The sequence below is a fragment of the Dermacentor albipictus genome, chromosome 4, assembly GCF_038994185.2.
Source record: "Dermacentor albipictus isolate Rhodes 1998 colony chromosome 4, USDA_Dalb.pri_finalv2, whole genome shotgun sequence".
NCBI lineage: Eukaryota > Metazoa > Arthropoda > Arachnida > Ixodida > Ixodidae > Dermacentor > Dermacentor albipictus.
In genome coordinates this window covers 72,154,980-72,172,037 of record NC_091824.1, presented here as the reverse complement: position 1 = coordinate 72,172,037, position 17,058 = coordinate 72,154,980, and the positions used below count along the sequence as shown (strand labels likewise).

Genomic DNA, 17,058 nt, shown 5'->3' with positions numbered 1-17,058 from the left:
TACACTGTGTGACACTAGATGTTCCTGAATAGTCCGAAAAAATAAACCTCACAGCATGATTTTGCAGCTTCAATATATTTAAGATACTCTTCTTCTAGTTCCCATAAGGCCAACGCGTACTAAACCTTTCGTCGCAATAATGTAGTGCATGCTAGTTTCGTAAAAGTGGGTGGGGCGTGTGTCAGACTACGTTGATGAGGCCTAGACAGCGGTTAACAGATGCTAAAATGGTTTAAGTGTGGCTTTTCCGCGTAAGACCACTGCAGAACACGAGCTCTAGGTACTTATAACTGGAGGCAAGCTCAACGTTAGTTTCGCCTAATGCGTAGGACGTTTGGAGTCTAGTGGTTCGATTAGTAAAAGACATGAATTTAGTCTTTGAGGAATTTAGTGACATTGACCTATAGTACAGCACCAAGCCCTTACAGAGTTAAGGTCTCTGTTTCAGGAGCTTCTGCAACAATTCGAGAATAAGTGTTGCGGTGAATTACGAAGTCCTCTGCGGAAAGCCTTAGACTGAATGAAATGATGCCTGGTAAATGGCTAATGAAAATACGAAGGAGTAACGGCCCAAACACGCTGCCTCGCGGTACACTTGACGTCACCTGGCCACATGAAGGGCTAAAATTGTTTGTTATGGGAACTGCATCCTGTATCAGATAAGAAGTCGTTATCGTTAATCCATGCAATAAAAAGCAGATGAATGTTGTGCCTCTCTAGTTCAGTTAGAAGACAGTGGTATGGAACACGGTCGAAAGGCTTAGCTTAATGAAGCAATATTGCGTCGATCTGAATACCAGCATCTATGGATGACTTCAGGTCAACAATAAAGCCAGCTATGTGCATGTCGTGTGAATATCCCTTGCGGAATGCACGCCGATACATAAAAATAAGGTTGTGCGCTTCGAAATATTTGAGCACCTGTGAATGTGTGACCTGTTCTTATAATTGATGTACTTGTTAACGATATGGGTTTGAAGATGAGTGGTGAAGAACCCTCGCTGCACTTGAAGACTGGAAGGACCTTGGCCGTTCGTCAATCGTTTGCAATGCTCGAGTTAGACAACGAATATGAAAGTATCGCGAAGAGTGCACGCGATATTCCTTCAGGTGTGTTTTTAATAATCTTGTGATTGAATCCATTCTGATCCCAAGCAGAGGATAATTTTAATCGGCTCGTCAAATAAGAAAAATGCCTTCTTCATCACTTACAATTTCAGACTTGCCTACATCAGAATGCACGTATAATGTAGTACACGTAGTAATATCTTCATGACCAACAATGAGGAAATGGTGTCATTTAGAATTTTCGCGCACATGAAGACCGAAACTATCTCGCTATCTGAATATGCGAGGATAATATCTGGATATGAAACTGGATTTATTATGCTTCAGAACCTGTGAAGATTAGTGATAAGCCGGGATTGGTATTGAGCATCGCATTTTCGTATCGTTTCCATGATACAGACAGCCTGTTCTTTCTCCGCGCTTCGATAGAGACGCTTCTTCTTGTTATTGAGACTTGTGAGATGATTATTAAACCATGGTGTGTTGTTGATGCATTTTATAGTAAAAACTGGTATATACCTCTCAATTAGTCTACGAAACGTAACCCAGGAAAGAACCAGTTTTCCTCAAGTGTTCGTGACATGTGATGTGGTCCTCTAAAAATTGCTCTGTAAACAATGATAACTCCGAAATGACACTTGCATGATTAGCTTTCTTGTAGCATCACATGCGCTTAGACGTAACTTCTTTTTATTTGGCGTTTGTGTCACTTGACCAGTGGAGATGGTAGGAGCGGGTAAGCCACGGAGAAGATTAATAGGAGAACAGGAGGCGGGGTCATTAGTCATAATTAAGTGGAGGATATTGGCTGACGTGGCTGAAGAGCGCGTGGGTTCTGTAACGGGTTCTGTGATGTTACATCAATCATCGTCAGTGGTTGATGTAATATCGAATGATTCCGTTATGCCTGGCTGGGTCGATGCGACTTAGGTTTCTTTCTTTTACATGGAAATAGTGTCGATAATTCTTTGACAATTGTACTTATCATTTGTACTGTATTGTTCCTTTCTAAGTCGTATTGCATGAAGGCGCTTGATGTTCTGTACTTCCCCATGTAATGTATATAAAGGTGCTGTGGTTATTGCACAAATAAATAAATAAATAAATAAATAAATAAATAAATAAAAATAATTAAATAATTAATTATTCAATTAACAAGTACTTTAGACCTGTATGAAAGAATTCACCTTCTTCAGTTTGTGAAACTGGAACAGACAGTGTTGCAATTAGTAGGGCGTTCTTGAGGGCTAGTTGGTTCATACATGAGGGTAGGTTTAACTAGTGCGAAAAGACGAGGACAAACGAAGGAAAAACACAGGACACCACGAGCACAGTTTTTTTTTTTTTGTACTGCATATTGAAACTGGTCCTTGCCTACTTTTGGTAGTTCTCACTCGTTCGTTGCCACGTTTCTTACTCTGAAATGATCGCTCGCAGGGCGCAGTCCGGTTTGTGGGTTTTACCGGTGAAAATTTCGAGATGACTTGTCACTTTTTTTTGTCTACCTTGCTTGAGGCCTCAAGGTGCATGCTATTTAGTAACTTGACTGCAAGATGTTTCTGTTTTTTGGAAGGAGGTCAGTCAGATTGAAATTCATTTTTACAACTTCGGTGGCGTTTCTTTCAAAGACGGCGACAGGCAGTTCTGCGAAAGCCACATTCTTCATCTGGCTGTATTATGGCGAGATGAATTTCCTTGAGGTAGCTCACCACTTAAGAAGATTTTTTTGCTGGCGGACCACTTAGGGTGCGTTGCAGACAGTCCACTCCGGCGCAATGGCGCACTCGTGCTGCTTTTCAGGAACTCGCTGGCCCACTCGCCGCACCATGGCGAGGAGCTCTGAGCGCTTGGGTGCTGGCTCAAACGAAAGCTTCGGTCCTTGTTGAAGTGTCTTCTGCATTTCTTCAGGCAGAGCGGCATTTTCAAGAATGGTGACAGTGCTACCAGACGGGCTTTTTTTTGCGTTTCCAAGGAAGAGCCAAGCTGGCGTGTTGCCATAAGAGATCTCCAGCGTTGGCGACTAGCTCCTTACGTTCAGAGAGACGAGCAGCTGCAACGAAGGCGCCTAGATCGCTCTGACGCAGCACTAGAAGCCAACCGGGGTATACCCTAACATTGCTCCAGCATTCGTGCTTCCCTATATTGGTTATTCTTCGGACATGACCCCAGCAAGGAAGCAGGTGGACAAAGAATGCTCGAATTTGTGGAGGGAGAATCCAGCGCTTCAGGCAATCCGCCAGAACACGGGATTGGCATGCTGGCGGATTGGCAACGCACCACTGTGATCGTAGGGCGTGGGTTGTTTCCTTCGCTTGTCCTCGTCTTTTCGCGCAGTGTAAACCTCCTATGAAGCATGTTCCAAATATTGCAAGTAAAATTGATATCAAGAAAGATAATTACCACTTAATTCGGAAACATTGTCAAGCCTTTGCCTATTACACTATGAAATTTGCGTGAGAAATAAGTGCCATTTGGCGGGCGAATAAAAGGTGTACCAAATACATTACTATTTCTTTTGTTTCACACTCAACACAGATGATAATGCACTCAAGGAATGTAGTGATATTGCCAGGTGAAACAACTTAATATTTTTTCACCGCAATGAGCAGACCACCTCTTGTTTGCTGGCGATCCCAGCGAATGATATTTAATTCTGATGGAATTACACCTACACATAACGTACTCTGGACTTTGTGTTACGCGCAGCTCGCCCCTGCCATTCGGGAACGTTGCACATAACGGTGGCTTAACGCTTTCATACACTAGTGAAATAAATATTTTTATTGCGATAGCATATATATGGACACTACAAGCGAATTTTCGCAGTTTCCGTCACCGTCGGCGTCATGGTAAGGTTCGATATTTATTTGGGTATATATATGCTTGGGCTCGAATAGGGCCTGCTTGGGCCCGCATAGGGCCTGCAGTATAAGTAAATTAATATAAAAATATGCTAGATGCTACGGCATTCTATGTGACCTGCGATACTTTGGGCCTATACTACCGCACTATTTTGTCCCTAAAGTTGCTCACACCAGGCGTCACACGCTTAACAAGATTATACCAAGTTTTAAAATGACAACCCACAAACAAATGTCATGAAAGAAAGCATCGGCAGCGCATACATTTTACCTCAAATCTTCTCAGACTTAAATATTAAAAGTGCGAAACAATAACGAAACTCAAACTTGAAAATGCTTCAAGTTTATTGGCATGACACTGCACTCCCTCGGAAAGTTTTGAGGCAATGCATTACCACATGGCAGCCAGGAAATTTTGAGAGCCGCATACGCCGCGGCTAATCAGTGAGAAAAAAAAACACATACATATTTTTATGCAGACCTATAAAACCTATGCAGACCTATGCACACTTATATAACCCACACACTCGAATATTTACAAGCATAGAACACTTTCGAGTACTTCTAGTCGCACGACAGCTTCCTCGCAAGAAAAAGAAACGAAGCTGTAACTTATAGGCTCACGAATGTACAGAAGAACGGAAAGATGAGGTGGAACAATATTGAGTGGTTTTCATGCTTACACGTTCGTGTTGTGTGTACTTGACGTCTTTATTATTATTTGTTTAGGACTGAGCACATTATTTAAGTTTAAAAGTGCAATGGCGTTGAAGTGAAAATTTTGCTAATGTGCCACAGGGAGGCTTTCGGGTTACGAAAATTGTACTTAACTAAGACACCAGTGCACATGTAGCGCATTGTAAGGACGGATATCACAAACGTGGTTTTCCTCATGTGATTTCTGCTGTGGGCACATTTTTTCATGGTTAGCGTCAATTACAATATTGTACTAAATGACCTGACAATAATATTAAAATAATAGTTAACTACTATTTTAATGGGGTACCTCGTGATGGTGATATCTTGTGCAAGATTATATGTCCACTTCAAATTACAGGGCCAAATTATGCTCTGTAAAAAACAACCAAGAATGATCAAGCACTTATATCCGTCTTGTAATTACACGCTGTACTTTCAAGTATATATAACTAACTTTTCAAGTATACAGTTCTTTCAAAGCATCTCATAAGCCCATATAAACTGGCATAGTCGCGCTCTATAATCCATGTGATTTCTAAAGTTGCTTTTCAAACCTAAATACAAATATTGTAGAAAACATCGGGAGAGTTTGTCTACGTTAAGCGACAACAGCATGGTGTAAACATGCTCAGTCGTCCAATTGATAGAATGTTAGCATTTCTGATAATAACGACAAGGTGATGGCACAAAGAAGCTGGTAGAATGATGATTCCCTGAGGCTTGTGTAGTGACATCGGCAGGGCCAAACTTGTATGGCGATTACACGATGTTAGCGACGTTGCGAAATAAGTAGCGTGAAGACGGCGAAGTGATAACGAGGACTCGACGACGACACGACGACAAAACCATGCCGACCGCAAGGTAACGCGGAGAACACGACGATGAGCTCAAACGGACGAAATGACGACGGCAATGGGTATGAAGTTGACGGCGACGAGAGCAGCATAACGATGACGGCGAACACTACGAAGATGACGATGGTATGGTGTAGCTTGGCTTCTCTTATTTGCTGACGGCTCTGTTTCTACGCTGCTGAAGTTTCGCTGGTGTAAATTCCCAGCACATCTCTGACATCAGTGCGGCACTCCGAGGGCAGTTCGCCCACTCACGAATATTGCGTAAAGCGCCTTATATGTAAAGTTTGAAGCACCATATATGCTCACTGCAAGAAGAGAAGGCGAATACGTTCACAGAGAGCTAAAATTACCGAAAAAAAATGAATTAAATTGAAACCATCGTACGTACTTTTTATCTAGAAATGTCGGCGAAATAAATAAGCTTGCCTGCATTTCTCTTTTCCAGTAACCTGCATGTGGGAGCAGCACCATTGTGCGACGGGACTTTCGATCATGCTGTGTCGACGAAACATGATTGGTAAAACAATATAGAATATAATTCATTGACAGGAAAGACCCAGAGGTCGACCTGAGCTAGTGCGCTGTAGTCTGCTACTCGCCACTGGGGAAGACGGAAGGGGAGTGAATGTACTCGGTGGATGATGATGATAAGAAAAGTGGTGAGTCCTTATATATATAAGACAGTTGCCTTGCTAGAGCCGCTCGCCAAGCTAGGTGTCCTGCAGAAAATTCAACAACACATTAGTTGCACTCACTGAACTGGCGGTGTCAGGCAATGGGCTGAGGATGGCCTCCTCCGACAGTGGTTGCCTGCCAACCCTGGCTAGGAAACTTTCTAACGTTCTTCGCTCCAGCATATATGCTGGGCAATCGCACAGTATGTGTTCCAGTGTTTCAGGCACCTCGCAGTGTTCACTATGAGTGCTGTTCGATTGGCCGATGAGGTGTGCGTAGCGACGGGTGAAAGCCACGCCCTGGCGAATCATGTGTAGCAATGAAGTTTTGCACCGCGTAACCTTCGGGGGCAAACAGGATTCACCGTCTGGGTAGATCATATGTAGGCGTTTGTGAATGTTATCGTGAGTTGTGTACGCTTCTATTAGGTCCTTCGTGAGTGCCTTGATCATAGAGATGGTGTCAGGTCGCAAGTAGGCTATCGGTACATCATCAGCGGAAGAGAACGCCGATCCTGCCTACCTGTCAGCGAGTTCATTGCCAATCACACTACAATGACTACACACCCATTCAAAAGTGACCTCATGGCCACTTAGCTCGGCACTGTGACGGATGGATGGACAGATGAAAAACTTTAATGAAGGACCTGACTGCGGGCCACTCCCATGTTGGGGTAGCCAGGCGATGCCCGACCGCCGCATCGTGGGCCCTCTGGACAGCCCATAGCTGCGCCCTGGCATCGGGGGTCTTGATAGCGGAGAGCCACTTGTCCTCGTTGATTTGCTCGGTGCCTCGTAACGAGGGGCTATGCCAGAGCATATGGTCTAGGCTAGCAAAGTTATTGCAGTGCCTGCAAGAACTAGTGGCGTAAGTGTCGGGATAAATCTTGTTGAATAAAGCCGGGCTGGGATATCAGCCGGTTTGCAATAATCTGAGGGTCAGTGCCTGCGCCCTATTTAACTTTTTGTGAGGAAGGAGAAAGTCTCTCCTGCTGAGATAAAAGTGCTGCGTAACTTAATTGTTTTGTGGTCGGTTGATCTCTGTTCTCCACAACTGCGGGCCGGCGGTGGAGTTCTCCATGGTCGCAGAAAGCGAGACCTCGCGCATTGGAGTGGGCCAGCTCGTTGAAGTTTGTGTGGCGTCCCGGGACGGATCCCATGTGAGCGGGGAACCAGGTGAGTGTGTGGGTGGCGAAGCTTTTGCCATCTAGGATGCGACAGGCTTCTTTACACACGGCCCCAACGCTGAAGGCGCGGATCGCTGCCCTGATGTCGCTAAAGATATTGGCATGTTGCTCGTCCAAGAGGGCCAAGGCAATGGCCACTTTCTCGGCGGCAAGCGACGACGTGCTTCATACCGAAGCGGCGTTACCGGTGGCACCCCTGTGGGTGATCGATACTACAGTGAAATTGTTGCTGTGGCCATACTGGGCCGCGTTATCAAAGCAGTTGCTGCCAGGGAGTTTTGTCGCGCGGCGTAAGAGCGCCACCACTCTGGCCTTCCTTCTTTCTACGTTGCGCTGGGGATGTATATTGCGCAGAGCGGGCGATATGATGATGATGCTATCTTTCTGCTCTTTCGTAAGGCCCTGGTAGGCGTCTTCGACAGTGGGCAGGGGGACGCCCATCTCAGTTAGGAGTTGTGTGCCTGCCCTGGTGCCGGAAAGCCTGAGAATCTGTGCCCTTTCTTGTGCTTCTGCAATTCCTTCGAGGGAAATATGAATACCCAACTGCAGGAGTCAGTCGGTGCGTGTGTATTGGTAGTCCCACTGCACTCTTTATGCCCCTCCTTATCACGGCATTTCGCTTGTCTCGCTCGGCCCTCTTCCATAAGGGCATGGCCGCTAACTACGTGAAATGGCATAACAAGAAAGCGTGGACTAGCCTTATCAGATTCTCTTCGCTCAGGCCTCTCCTTGGTTTAGTTACCCGCTTGATTAACCCGTTGGCGCTATCCGTCTCCTTTGCTAGTTTGTGAGTGGTGATAATATTTTTGCCTGCCTCTTCGAGTGTCACTCCCAAGATTCGTATGGACGCGAATTTGGGAGTCGGAGATCCGCCCTTCGTGTAGATATTATTGTCGACTTCAGTGGAGGGTATCCAGTTCTGTGGCTTGCGGCCCTGTCAATTTGGGCTGTGTCCGTTAGAAAGGCTCTGCAGTGTCGACAGCTTTCTGGAAAGCGGCTTCGACTTGTCCCTTACTGCCAGCCGCGCACCACACAGTGATGTCGTCCCCGTAGATCGTGCGACCGATGACCTGGACCTAGGCATTTCGAGAGGTCGACCATTGTTCGGTTGAAGAGGAGCGGTGAGATGGCTGACCCCTGGGGGATGCTTGATCGGCTCAGCTCCATTTTCTCCGTTTCCTAATTTCGAGCCTTGAGGATGGCGTATTGTATGCTCAAGAAAGACCTGTCGAAGGCATGGAAAGACAAGCCTAGGTCGAGTTTGGAGGTGGCGTGGAGAAGAAACTCATTGCAGGTGTTATCAAAGGCCTTCTCCAGGTCCACACCAAAGATGGCTCTCGTGCCCCGAGTGCAGCGCACCCGAATTTGATCTTGATAAGCTTCATGGCGTCTAGGGTGGGGCGGCCTGGCCTGGAGCCTATCATGTTGTGAGGGAAAAGGTCGTTGGTCTCGATATACTCGGCAATTCCGTTATGGATGGCCTGCTCGGGCACCTTCCAAACACACGATGTCATTGAGATGGAGCGGAGATTGTTCAAGCTAAGCGGTTTACCGGGCTTTGGGATTAGTATGACTCTCGCGGGCTTCCATTGTTCCAGTCCCTCGGGCAAGTCCCTCCTCCCAAATCCGATTTATCTCACCTGTGAGAAACTCGATTGATGCGTCCTCTAGGTTTCTGAGAGTCTTGTTGTTAATGTGATCCGGGCGGGGTGCTCGCCTACCATTGAAATTGTGTAAGGGGCGGCGGATTTCCCTGACATTTATAGGCTCGTCCAGCGCCGAGTTCGGCTTTCCTTTGTATACTGGGTAAACCGCCTCATCGGCCACAGTTTTGAGCAGCAGATACTTCTTAACTAGCAACTGTAGCACGTCTTCTTCCGAAGACGACTTCTTGGGTTCGTGGAGCGCTTTATCGAGGACAATTATCTGGTTTGACTTGGTGCCGGAGTCGTCAAGCAAGTGTTTGAGAAGGTTCCACATGCCTCCCTTGCTCATCTGCGCGTCGATCAAATTGCCAATTTCGTCCCATTGCTGCCTAGACAGAGCTTGGCAGTGCTCGTCGATCTGCTTGTTGATCTCGGCTATCTTTTTTCTGTGCTTGCTAATCAAGCGTTGGCTTTTACACCTCTCGAGAAAATACTGCTTGGCCTCGAGAAGGTGGGCTAGCCTGCTATCCATCTTGCCTGTCTGTAGATCCGTCTCTATGGTTTTGTTGGTGGAGCAGACATCTTAAACAATTAGTGCGCACCACTGGAGGAGACAGTGTGACTTTTCCCCACGGGCGGCGCGGGCCTTGAAAAAAGTTCGGCGATTTACATCACGAGCAGGTAGTATGGTCCTTTCTTTAACACACATTTTAACGCCTGCAGCGTGATTGGGCATCGTAGAATACCGTCAATTTATGAGGTGTCTGCATTCTCAAAAAACGAGCATCCTCCCATGGACAACATTGTGAACAAGTTCTGGGACAAGTTCCGCGAGTTCAGACACGAACGCCGAACAGGCAATGAATCAATTGAACAATGGACGTCGCAACTAAAGGCCGACATTAAGGCGGCCACGAAGGAAATAGAGACAGATCTCCCCGTTCAAAGCATGGACAGCCGACTGGCTCACATGCTCGAAGCCAAACAATCGCTCACCAAGAGATGGAAAGAACAAAGACACAATCGACGGCTGAGTCAGTCAGTCAGTCAAGAACTTTATTGAGGTCCTGAGGGGTCTAAGCCGTTGGAGATCGCACGCGGCGAGCTCCTTGGGCCGAAACCGTAGGCGACGCCCAAGTCGGGACGGGAACGTGGTGACGCTCCGCCAGTTCTTGGGCCCTCTGGACGGCCTTGAATTGCAGTTTGAGGTCCGGGCTTTTGAGGGCTTCTTCCCATTCGCGCTCACTGGAGAGAGGGCCCTCTGGTAACGCGGTACATTGCCAAAGCATGTGCGAGAGTGAGCAGTAGGGTTCTGGGCAGTCTGGGCAATTTGCCGGGATTTCTGAATTGTAGTGGCTTAATAGGCCTCGTGACGGATACGAGGCCGTTTGCAGCATTCGAAACGCGGCCGCCTGCGCGCGCTCGAGTTTGGCGTGCGGGAGCGGGTATTTCATTCTGCCTTTTCGATAGTGTGAGGTGATTTCTTGATATGTGAGTAGCGGGTCATTGAACTGAATGTCCAGCCCCTCGGAGGCCGTGGGACCGTCGCGGCGGGCAAGTTCTCGCGCACGGTCATGGGCCGTTTCATTGAGGTTGGGTTTTTGCGGGTGGATGTCCTTCCCCATGTGAGCGGGGAACCAGGAGAGGCACCGTTTGCACTCGTTTGAGCTCGCTAGTAATATATGCGCTACCTCTTTCGGTACATTGCCGCTTTCGTAAGCCCGAATTGCAGCACGCGAATCCGTGAGGACATGGGTAAATGTGGGGTCTGCCATGGCGATGGCTACGGCTATCTGTTCGGCTTTAGCGCTAGTGGTCGATTTAACCGATGCCGATGACCGTAACGTTCCGTTGCCGTCCACAACTGCTATCGCGAAAGTTGATGTATTGCCGTACTGGGCCGCGTCAACAAATGCGGTGGCTTCACGATCCGCGTCTGTGCGGTCGAGAATCGCGCGGGCGCGGGCCCGACGCCTACCCACGTTGTATAGTGGGTGGACGTTTCTGGGAAACGGTGAGACTCTGTAGTTGTCTCTAATTTCACTCGGTAGGGTAACAGCGTGTTCGAGATAGGGAGATGGGGAGACATTAGCTTCGCCTAAAATTAGTCTACCGGCTTTGGACGAGGATAGGCGGAGTATTTGCGCCATAGTCTGAGCCTCGATCACTTCGTCGATGTTGTTGTGCATGCCTAGCTGATCAACCATTGCTGTACTTGCTCTTTGTGGAATGCCCAAGACCTGTTTGATGCTCTTGCGCATGAGCGTGTTCAGTTTCGTCTTTTCTGTTTTCGTCCAGTTGTGGGCAGAGGCGACGTAATTAATATGGCTCATAAGGAACGCGTGGTATACGCGCAGTAGGTTATCTTCGCAGAGACCCTTCCTGCGCCCTGAGACTCTGTGGATGAGTCTGATCATATTTTCGGTTTTGGCGGTTAAGTGTTTGATCGAGTGTGCGTGGCATCCGGTGGCTTCGATTAGAAGCCCAAGAATGCGAATGTGGTCGACTCGCGGAATCTGTTGGCCGTCACTTGTATGTAGTGCGATCGGAAGTTCGTCTAGAGGAGTTAGGTATCGGACTCCTTGGCAAGACTTGCGATATAGTAAGAGTTCCGATTTCTTGGAAGATAGCTTCATTCCTGTCTCTAGTAGGTACTCCTCCGTGGCATCTAGGGCAGACTGTAATGCCTGCTCCATGTCTGCCAGGGAGCCTCCCGGGCTCCAGATGGTGATGTCATCTGCATATAGAGCGAAATTTACGTTCGGGATGTCTCGTAGTTTGTCTGCGAGTCCCTTCATCACTATGTTAAAGAGTAATGGAGAGATGACTGAGCCTTGCGGTGTTCCGACGGAACCCAGCGTGTAGCAGTCCGACTTAAGTTGTGAGACTCGCAGTCGGGCTTCTCTGTCTTTTAGGAAGGAGCGCACGTACTCCTGAAATCTCTGGCCGAGGCCGAGGCCTGCCACAGACTCCAATATGAAGCGGTGCGAGACGGTGTCGAATGCTCTCGTGATATCGAGGGCGAGGATGCCTCGAACGTCTCTTGTTTTAACGTCAAAGACCTGTCTTTTTAGGAGCAACATGACATCTTGCGTGGAAAGGTGGGGTCGAAACCCTACCATGTTGTGTGGGAGGAGTTCGTGTTCCTCAATGTAGCGTGACACTCGGTTTTGAATGACGTGCTCGGCTACTTTACCCACGCATGAGGTAAGAGAGATAGGGCGTAAATTGTCGAGGTTAAGTGGTTTGCCGGGTTTTGGGATAAGGACCACCGTGGCCGTGCGCCATTGCGTTGGTACCTCTCCTGTTTCCCACACGTGGTTGATGTCTTTAAGGAGTAGTGTAATGGCCTGGTCGTCTAAGTTACGTAAGATTCGGTTGGTTACCCCGTCGGGTCCTGAGGCCGATCTGCTGTTGAGGTTGTGTAGCGCCTCTCGAACTTCTGCTTCCGTGAAGGCAGCGTCTAGTTCGGGAGTGGTGTCGCACTTTATGCTCGGGTAATCGTTGGGGTGAGCGTCGCCTAATGGAAGGTAACGTTTGGCGATTTCTGCCAGGAAGGACTCTTCTGTTCCCCCTTTCGCTTTATGTAAGTGTAAAAGTCGGTCTAACGCGTGGCTGTGATTGTCCTTTGTTTGGCTGTCGTCTAACATGCGTTTCAGGAGGTTCCACTTACCTCCGGTCCGCATGCGGCCGTCGACCGCCGAACATAGTTCCTGCCATTGGAGTCTTGTGAGCTCCGTACAGTATTGTTCGATATCTCGGTTGAGTATCGCGATGCGTTTGCGCAGGCGTCTGTTGAGACGTTGTTTTCGCCATCGCGCAAGTATCGAGGCCTTGGCCTCGAGTAAGTGTGCGAGGTGAGGGTCAACCCTTGGGACCTCCAATTCCGTTTGTATGGTTTTCGTGGCTCTAGCTACGTCGCCCTTTATCGCAGAGAGGAGCTCTGCGAAGGAATCGTACGTGTTCGTGTCTTCCTTCCGTAACTGGCGGAAGCTATCCCAGTCTGTAAGGGTGAAAGACCGGGGTGGGGCCGCCGTGTTTGGTATTTCTGTGCGTATGACGAAGTGATCGCTGCCCAGGTTCTCTTGCGTATTCGTCCATGTGTAGTTTGCTACATTTCGGAGTAGCGTGAGGTCCGGCGTAGTATCGCGTTGTGTCGACGTACCCAATCTGGTGGGGAACCTGTGGTCCGTCACCAGGGTGAGGGACAGGTCGTCGATCGCGCGCGAGAGGTTGTTGCCGCTAGGCTTGATTGTGGGGTAACCCCACGACGGGTGGGGGGCGTTGAAGTCCCCTGCGATAATGAGCGGTGAGTTTCGTGCCAATGATGTGGCTTTAGTAAGGATCGCGTGGAAAGATTGTTTGTAGTGCGCGGGGGAGCTGTAGACGTTTAGTACAAAAATGCTTTGTTTTAGAAGTCGGTTAGGTACGAGCTCGATTAGGATCGCCTCGATGCGACTGTTTTTCGGAAGGACGTTATGCACGATATGCGCGAATTTTCTATTAACGAGCGTGGCGATGCCTCTCCTGGCGTCCCCTCCTTTTTGGGAGACGGGGCTGTACCCTGAGAGCGTGAGGGTTTCACATAGGGTTTCTTGTAATAGTATTACGTGCGGCTTTTTGGGTTGAATTTTGAGGTACTGTTGCAGCGAGGATTTGCGTTTCGCGTAGCTAGCGCAATTCCACTGCCAAATTTCTAAGGTGTCCCGTGTCGTGTTAGCCATGATGGTTTTGCGGGGGATTTATTGGTGACGAGGGGTGCGTCGTCGTGTCCATCTGTTGTGGCTGACTAGCTTTGTTTTTAATTTTTATGGCGACTTTATTTTCGACCACCTCTACACGATTCGTTAGGATACGAATACTTTCTAGGTTCTCTCGCGTGAGGCGCAGAATTTCGCCTAGGGTGTCTTGCGGTGCATTACTCTCTTCTTCCGTCTCTGGGAGCGGAGGGGGCTTGCGTTTGGCTGTGCTAACTTTTACGTTTGTCTCCTGGGGTGGTGCTTGTTTGGGAGCTTTAAGGTTTTGAATCTCCTGTTTTGCGTCATTAAGCTGCGCTGTAAGCACTTGTATGGTGGCCCGGAGACCCGCTAGTTCCTGTCGTAGGGCTGTGACTATCTCGCTCTCATGCTCGGGCAATGAAGACCGCGTTACCTGTCTGGTAGATGAAACGTCCCGTTGCTGCTGCTGGTGATGTCTCCCTCGTACTCGGTCGGCCCACGTCAGTTCCGTGGGGCCGGATGTAGGGCGCCCCCTGGAGCAGGACCGGCTGCTGCGTCGTCCCCTGGAGCGGGAGCGGCTGCTGCGTAGGGCGCTGCGGCGCTCGGGTGTCGGCGTGACCGAGCGACTCCTTGTGGTCGCTACCGGAATACCCGAGGTGGCGGCCGAGTCCTTGTGACTGGCGCCGCTTGGTCCTTGGGAGCGGCTACGGCCGCGTCGGTTGCGTCTGCGGCGGCGTCTCTGTCGAACGATGTAAGGGACCTGAAACTTGCGCTTGCAGTCCTTGTCGGCGGTGGGGTGCGGTCCGCCGCACAGGGTGCAGTGAGGGGAACACTGGTGATCTTCCGCTGGAGTTTTGATGCCACACTTCCGGCACCACGTCGTACTGGGGTTAGGGCAGACATCCGCGCGGTGACCGATGTTGCCACAGTTGTAGCAAACTTCTGTGTGTCTGCGAAAGAGTGTGCATCGAACAATGCTTGCTCCGCAGTAGATGTAATTTGGTACTTGCATTCCTTGGAAAAGGATTGTCACGGCTGTGGTGTTCTTGATTCTCTTCACCTCCAAGGCGTTGGGGTTGCGTTTCGTGACGATCAGTTCTCGGAGTTGGGAGTCGTTGAGCTCGAGGTCAATGCCTCGGACTACGCCTTTGCAGGTATCATCGGGTGGCGCCGGGTATACTGCGACCCGATACGTAGTGTCTTTCATGCGAATTTGTTGCACCGTGGCGTATGCTCTTGCATTACGTTCGCTGGGGGTGCAGATGATGAAGATATTCTGAGTTACGTTGGGGCAGATGGAGTCTTCCGTGAGGTCTTGAGGAGCCAGGGCTGCCGCCATTGCCAGGGCTTGCTCAACCTGCACTGGTGTAGATTTGGCCACGTTAAGACCGTCTCGGGGTCTCACGATTATACGGAACGTGTCCCTCGGTAGCTGAGGGAGTCTCGAGGTAGCGACGAGGCGCTGGTATGCGCTGTTCGGTCCGGCGGTGCGCTCACCGTCCCTTCGTCTGCCACGAGTACTTGAACTTGCTCCTTGTGGTTGACTGGCCTTTACCTTGCGTGATTTGCGGTTATACGCCGCAATCCAGCCCGGGTCATTCGCATCTTCCGGCGATATCGTCTCACCGGGGACGATTTCCATGGCGGCAATGACTGACTTGCGGTGTTAGGCCTAGGCCTACCCGCCTTTGAACGACGAGGTTGAGAATTCGAATGCAGAAAATGTTGAGAAAGAATCCACCCACCGAAATAAATCCGGTATCCACGGAATCCGTGTAACTTGCTGCTTTCGTTGGTACACAATTCACTTCGATTTAGCGTGAATAACCTCGTGAAATCATTGATGATATCGGGAGCCGATGTTTGCACGTCCGCACCAGTCGGCGCCCCACTACCTACCCGACGGCTGAGGAAAAGAATTTCTTCCCTCAACCGGCTGATTGCAGAATATTGCACGCAACTATCTAACCAGCAATGGAACGAGGTGTGAGACGCCGCGGACGGCCGCATCAACAGCCGGACGACGTGGCAACTGCTCAAGCATCTTTTAGACAGAACCAGAACCAAAGCGGACCAGGGTCGTACGCTGAACAGGATCATGCACGAGGAACTCAAAACTACCACTGAAAATGAGCTCATTGACCGTCTCGCCGACAAGTACCTCCCTCTGGCCAAAAATGCTAGAGGCACGACCGCCGATGCATATCGCGGCAAAGCCAACCCAGAGCTAGATCGGGAATTCTCAACCGAAGAGATACGCACAGCGCTTCAGGACCTAAACAGCAAGTCAGCGCCGGGGCCGGACGGCGTAACTAACAAGGCACTTAGAAACCTCGACGAAACCTCCATCGAAACACTCACAGAGGAAATCAACAAAATCTGGAGGAATGGAGCCCTACCCGAAGATCGGAAAACGGCCCTTATCGTGCTCATCCCAAAGCCTGGCAAGGCGCCCAACATCAATAACCTCAGACCTATCTCGCTGACGTCTTGCGTCGGCAAGGTAGCCGAGCACGCGGTTCTAAACAGGCTCTCGAGGCATCTCGAAGAAAAAGATGTCTACCCCGCAGCAATGATCGGCTTTAGACCCGGGCTATCCACCCAAGACGCCATGAAGCTCCTCAAGCATGATATCATTGACGCAGACACGAGAGACGCGAGAGTAATCCTAGGGCTAGACCTCGAAAAGGCATTCGATAACTTATCACATGACTACATACTCGACACGATTTCCAACCTCGACCTCGGCACGAGACTCTACGCTTACACAAAATCGTTCCTGAGCGACAGAACGGCCACCCTCCGTCTAGGGGAAATCAAGTCCCAGAAATACAAACTCGGTGGCAAGGGCACACCGCAAGGTTCAGTCATCTCTCCGACGCTTTTTAATCTTGCGCTAGCCGGCCTAGGCAAGAAACTGGATCTAATCGAGAACGTCAGATACACGATATACGCAGATGACGTAACGCTTTGGGTCCCCGGAGGTAGCCTGGGATCAATTGAAAGCGCTCTGCAGCAAGCGATCGACGCGATAGAGGAATACCTTGCTCCCACCGGCCTGCGGTGTTCGCCTGCGAAGTCGGAGCTCCTCGTCTACAAACCATCGAGAAGCGGTCCCAAGCCAAAGAACGAAATCAGAAACGCACATTCCATTACTCTCAGAACAAAAGACGGAGGAACCATTCCACACGTCAGCAAAATCAGAGTCCTTGGAATGCTCATTGAGAGCAACGGCTCTAACGCCGCGACAGTGGAGAAGATCGTGACGAAGTCGAATAATGCCTTAAATCTCATACGACGCGTGGCAAACAGACAACACGGCCTTAAGGAAGAGAATCTGCTCAAGCT

At 49.4% G+C, this 17,058-nt stretch overlaps 1 protein-coding gene and 1 long non-coding RNA gene across 2 annotated transcripts in view; both read right to left on the bottom strand.

The window, feature by feature from the left end:
* LOC135902070 (uncharacterized) overlaps positions 1-17,058 on the bottom strand; it is a 750,038-nt gene that overhangs the window by 128,221 nt on the left and 604,759 nt on the right. The gene's annotated exons all lie outside the window — the stretch shown is intronic.
* On the bottom strand, positions 10,036-15,595 carry LOC139059130 (uncharacterized). Its single transcript, XM_070537072.1, has 2 exons — positions 14,144-15,595; positions 10,036-11,729 (listed from the first exon to the last, which is right to left on the bottom strand). The coding sequence occupies exons 1-2, from the start codon at positions 15,350-15,352 to the stop codon at positions 11,661-11,663; spliced, it is 1,278 nt and encodes a 425-aa protein (XP_070393173.1). The 5' UTR covers positions 15,353-15,595; the 3' UTR covers positions 10,036-11,660.

Coding starts and splice junctions, on each gene's coding strand:
- LOC139059130 (XM_070537072.1), bottom strand. CDS start 15,352: ATGGAAATCGTCCCCGGTGAGACGATATCGCCGGAAGATGCGAATGAC. Junction 11,730..14,143: donor ACGTTTCATCTACCAGACAG/GTAACGCGGTCT, acceptor CTCTATATGCAG/ATGACATCACCATCTGGAGC.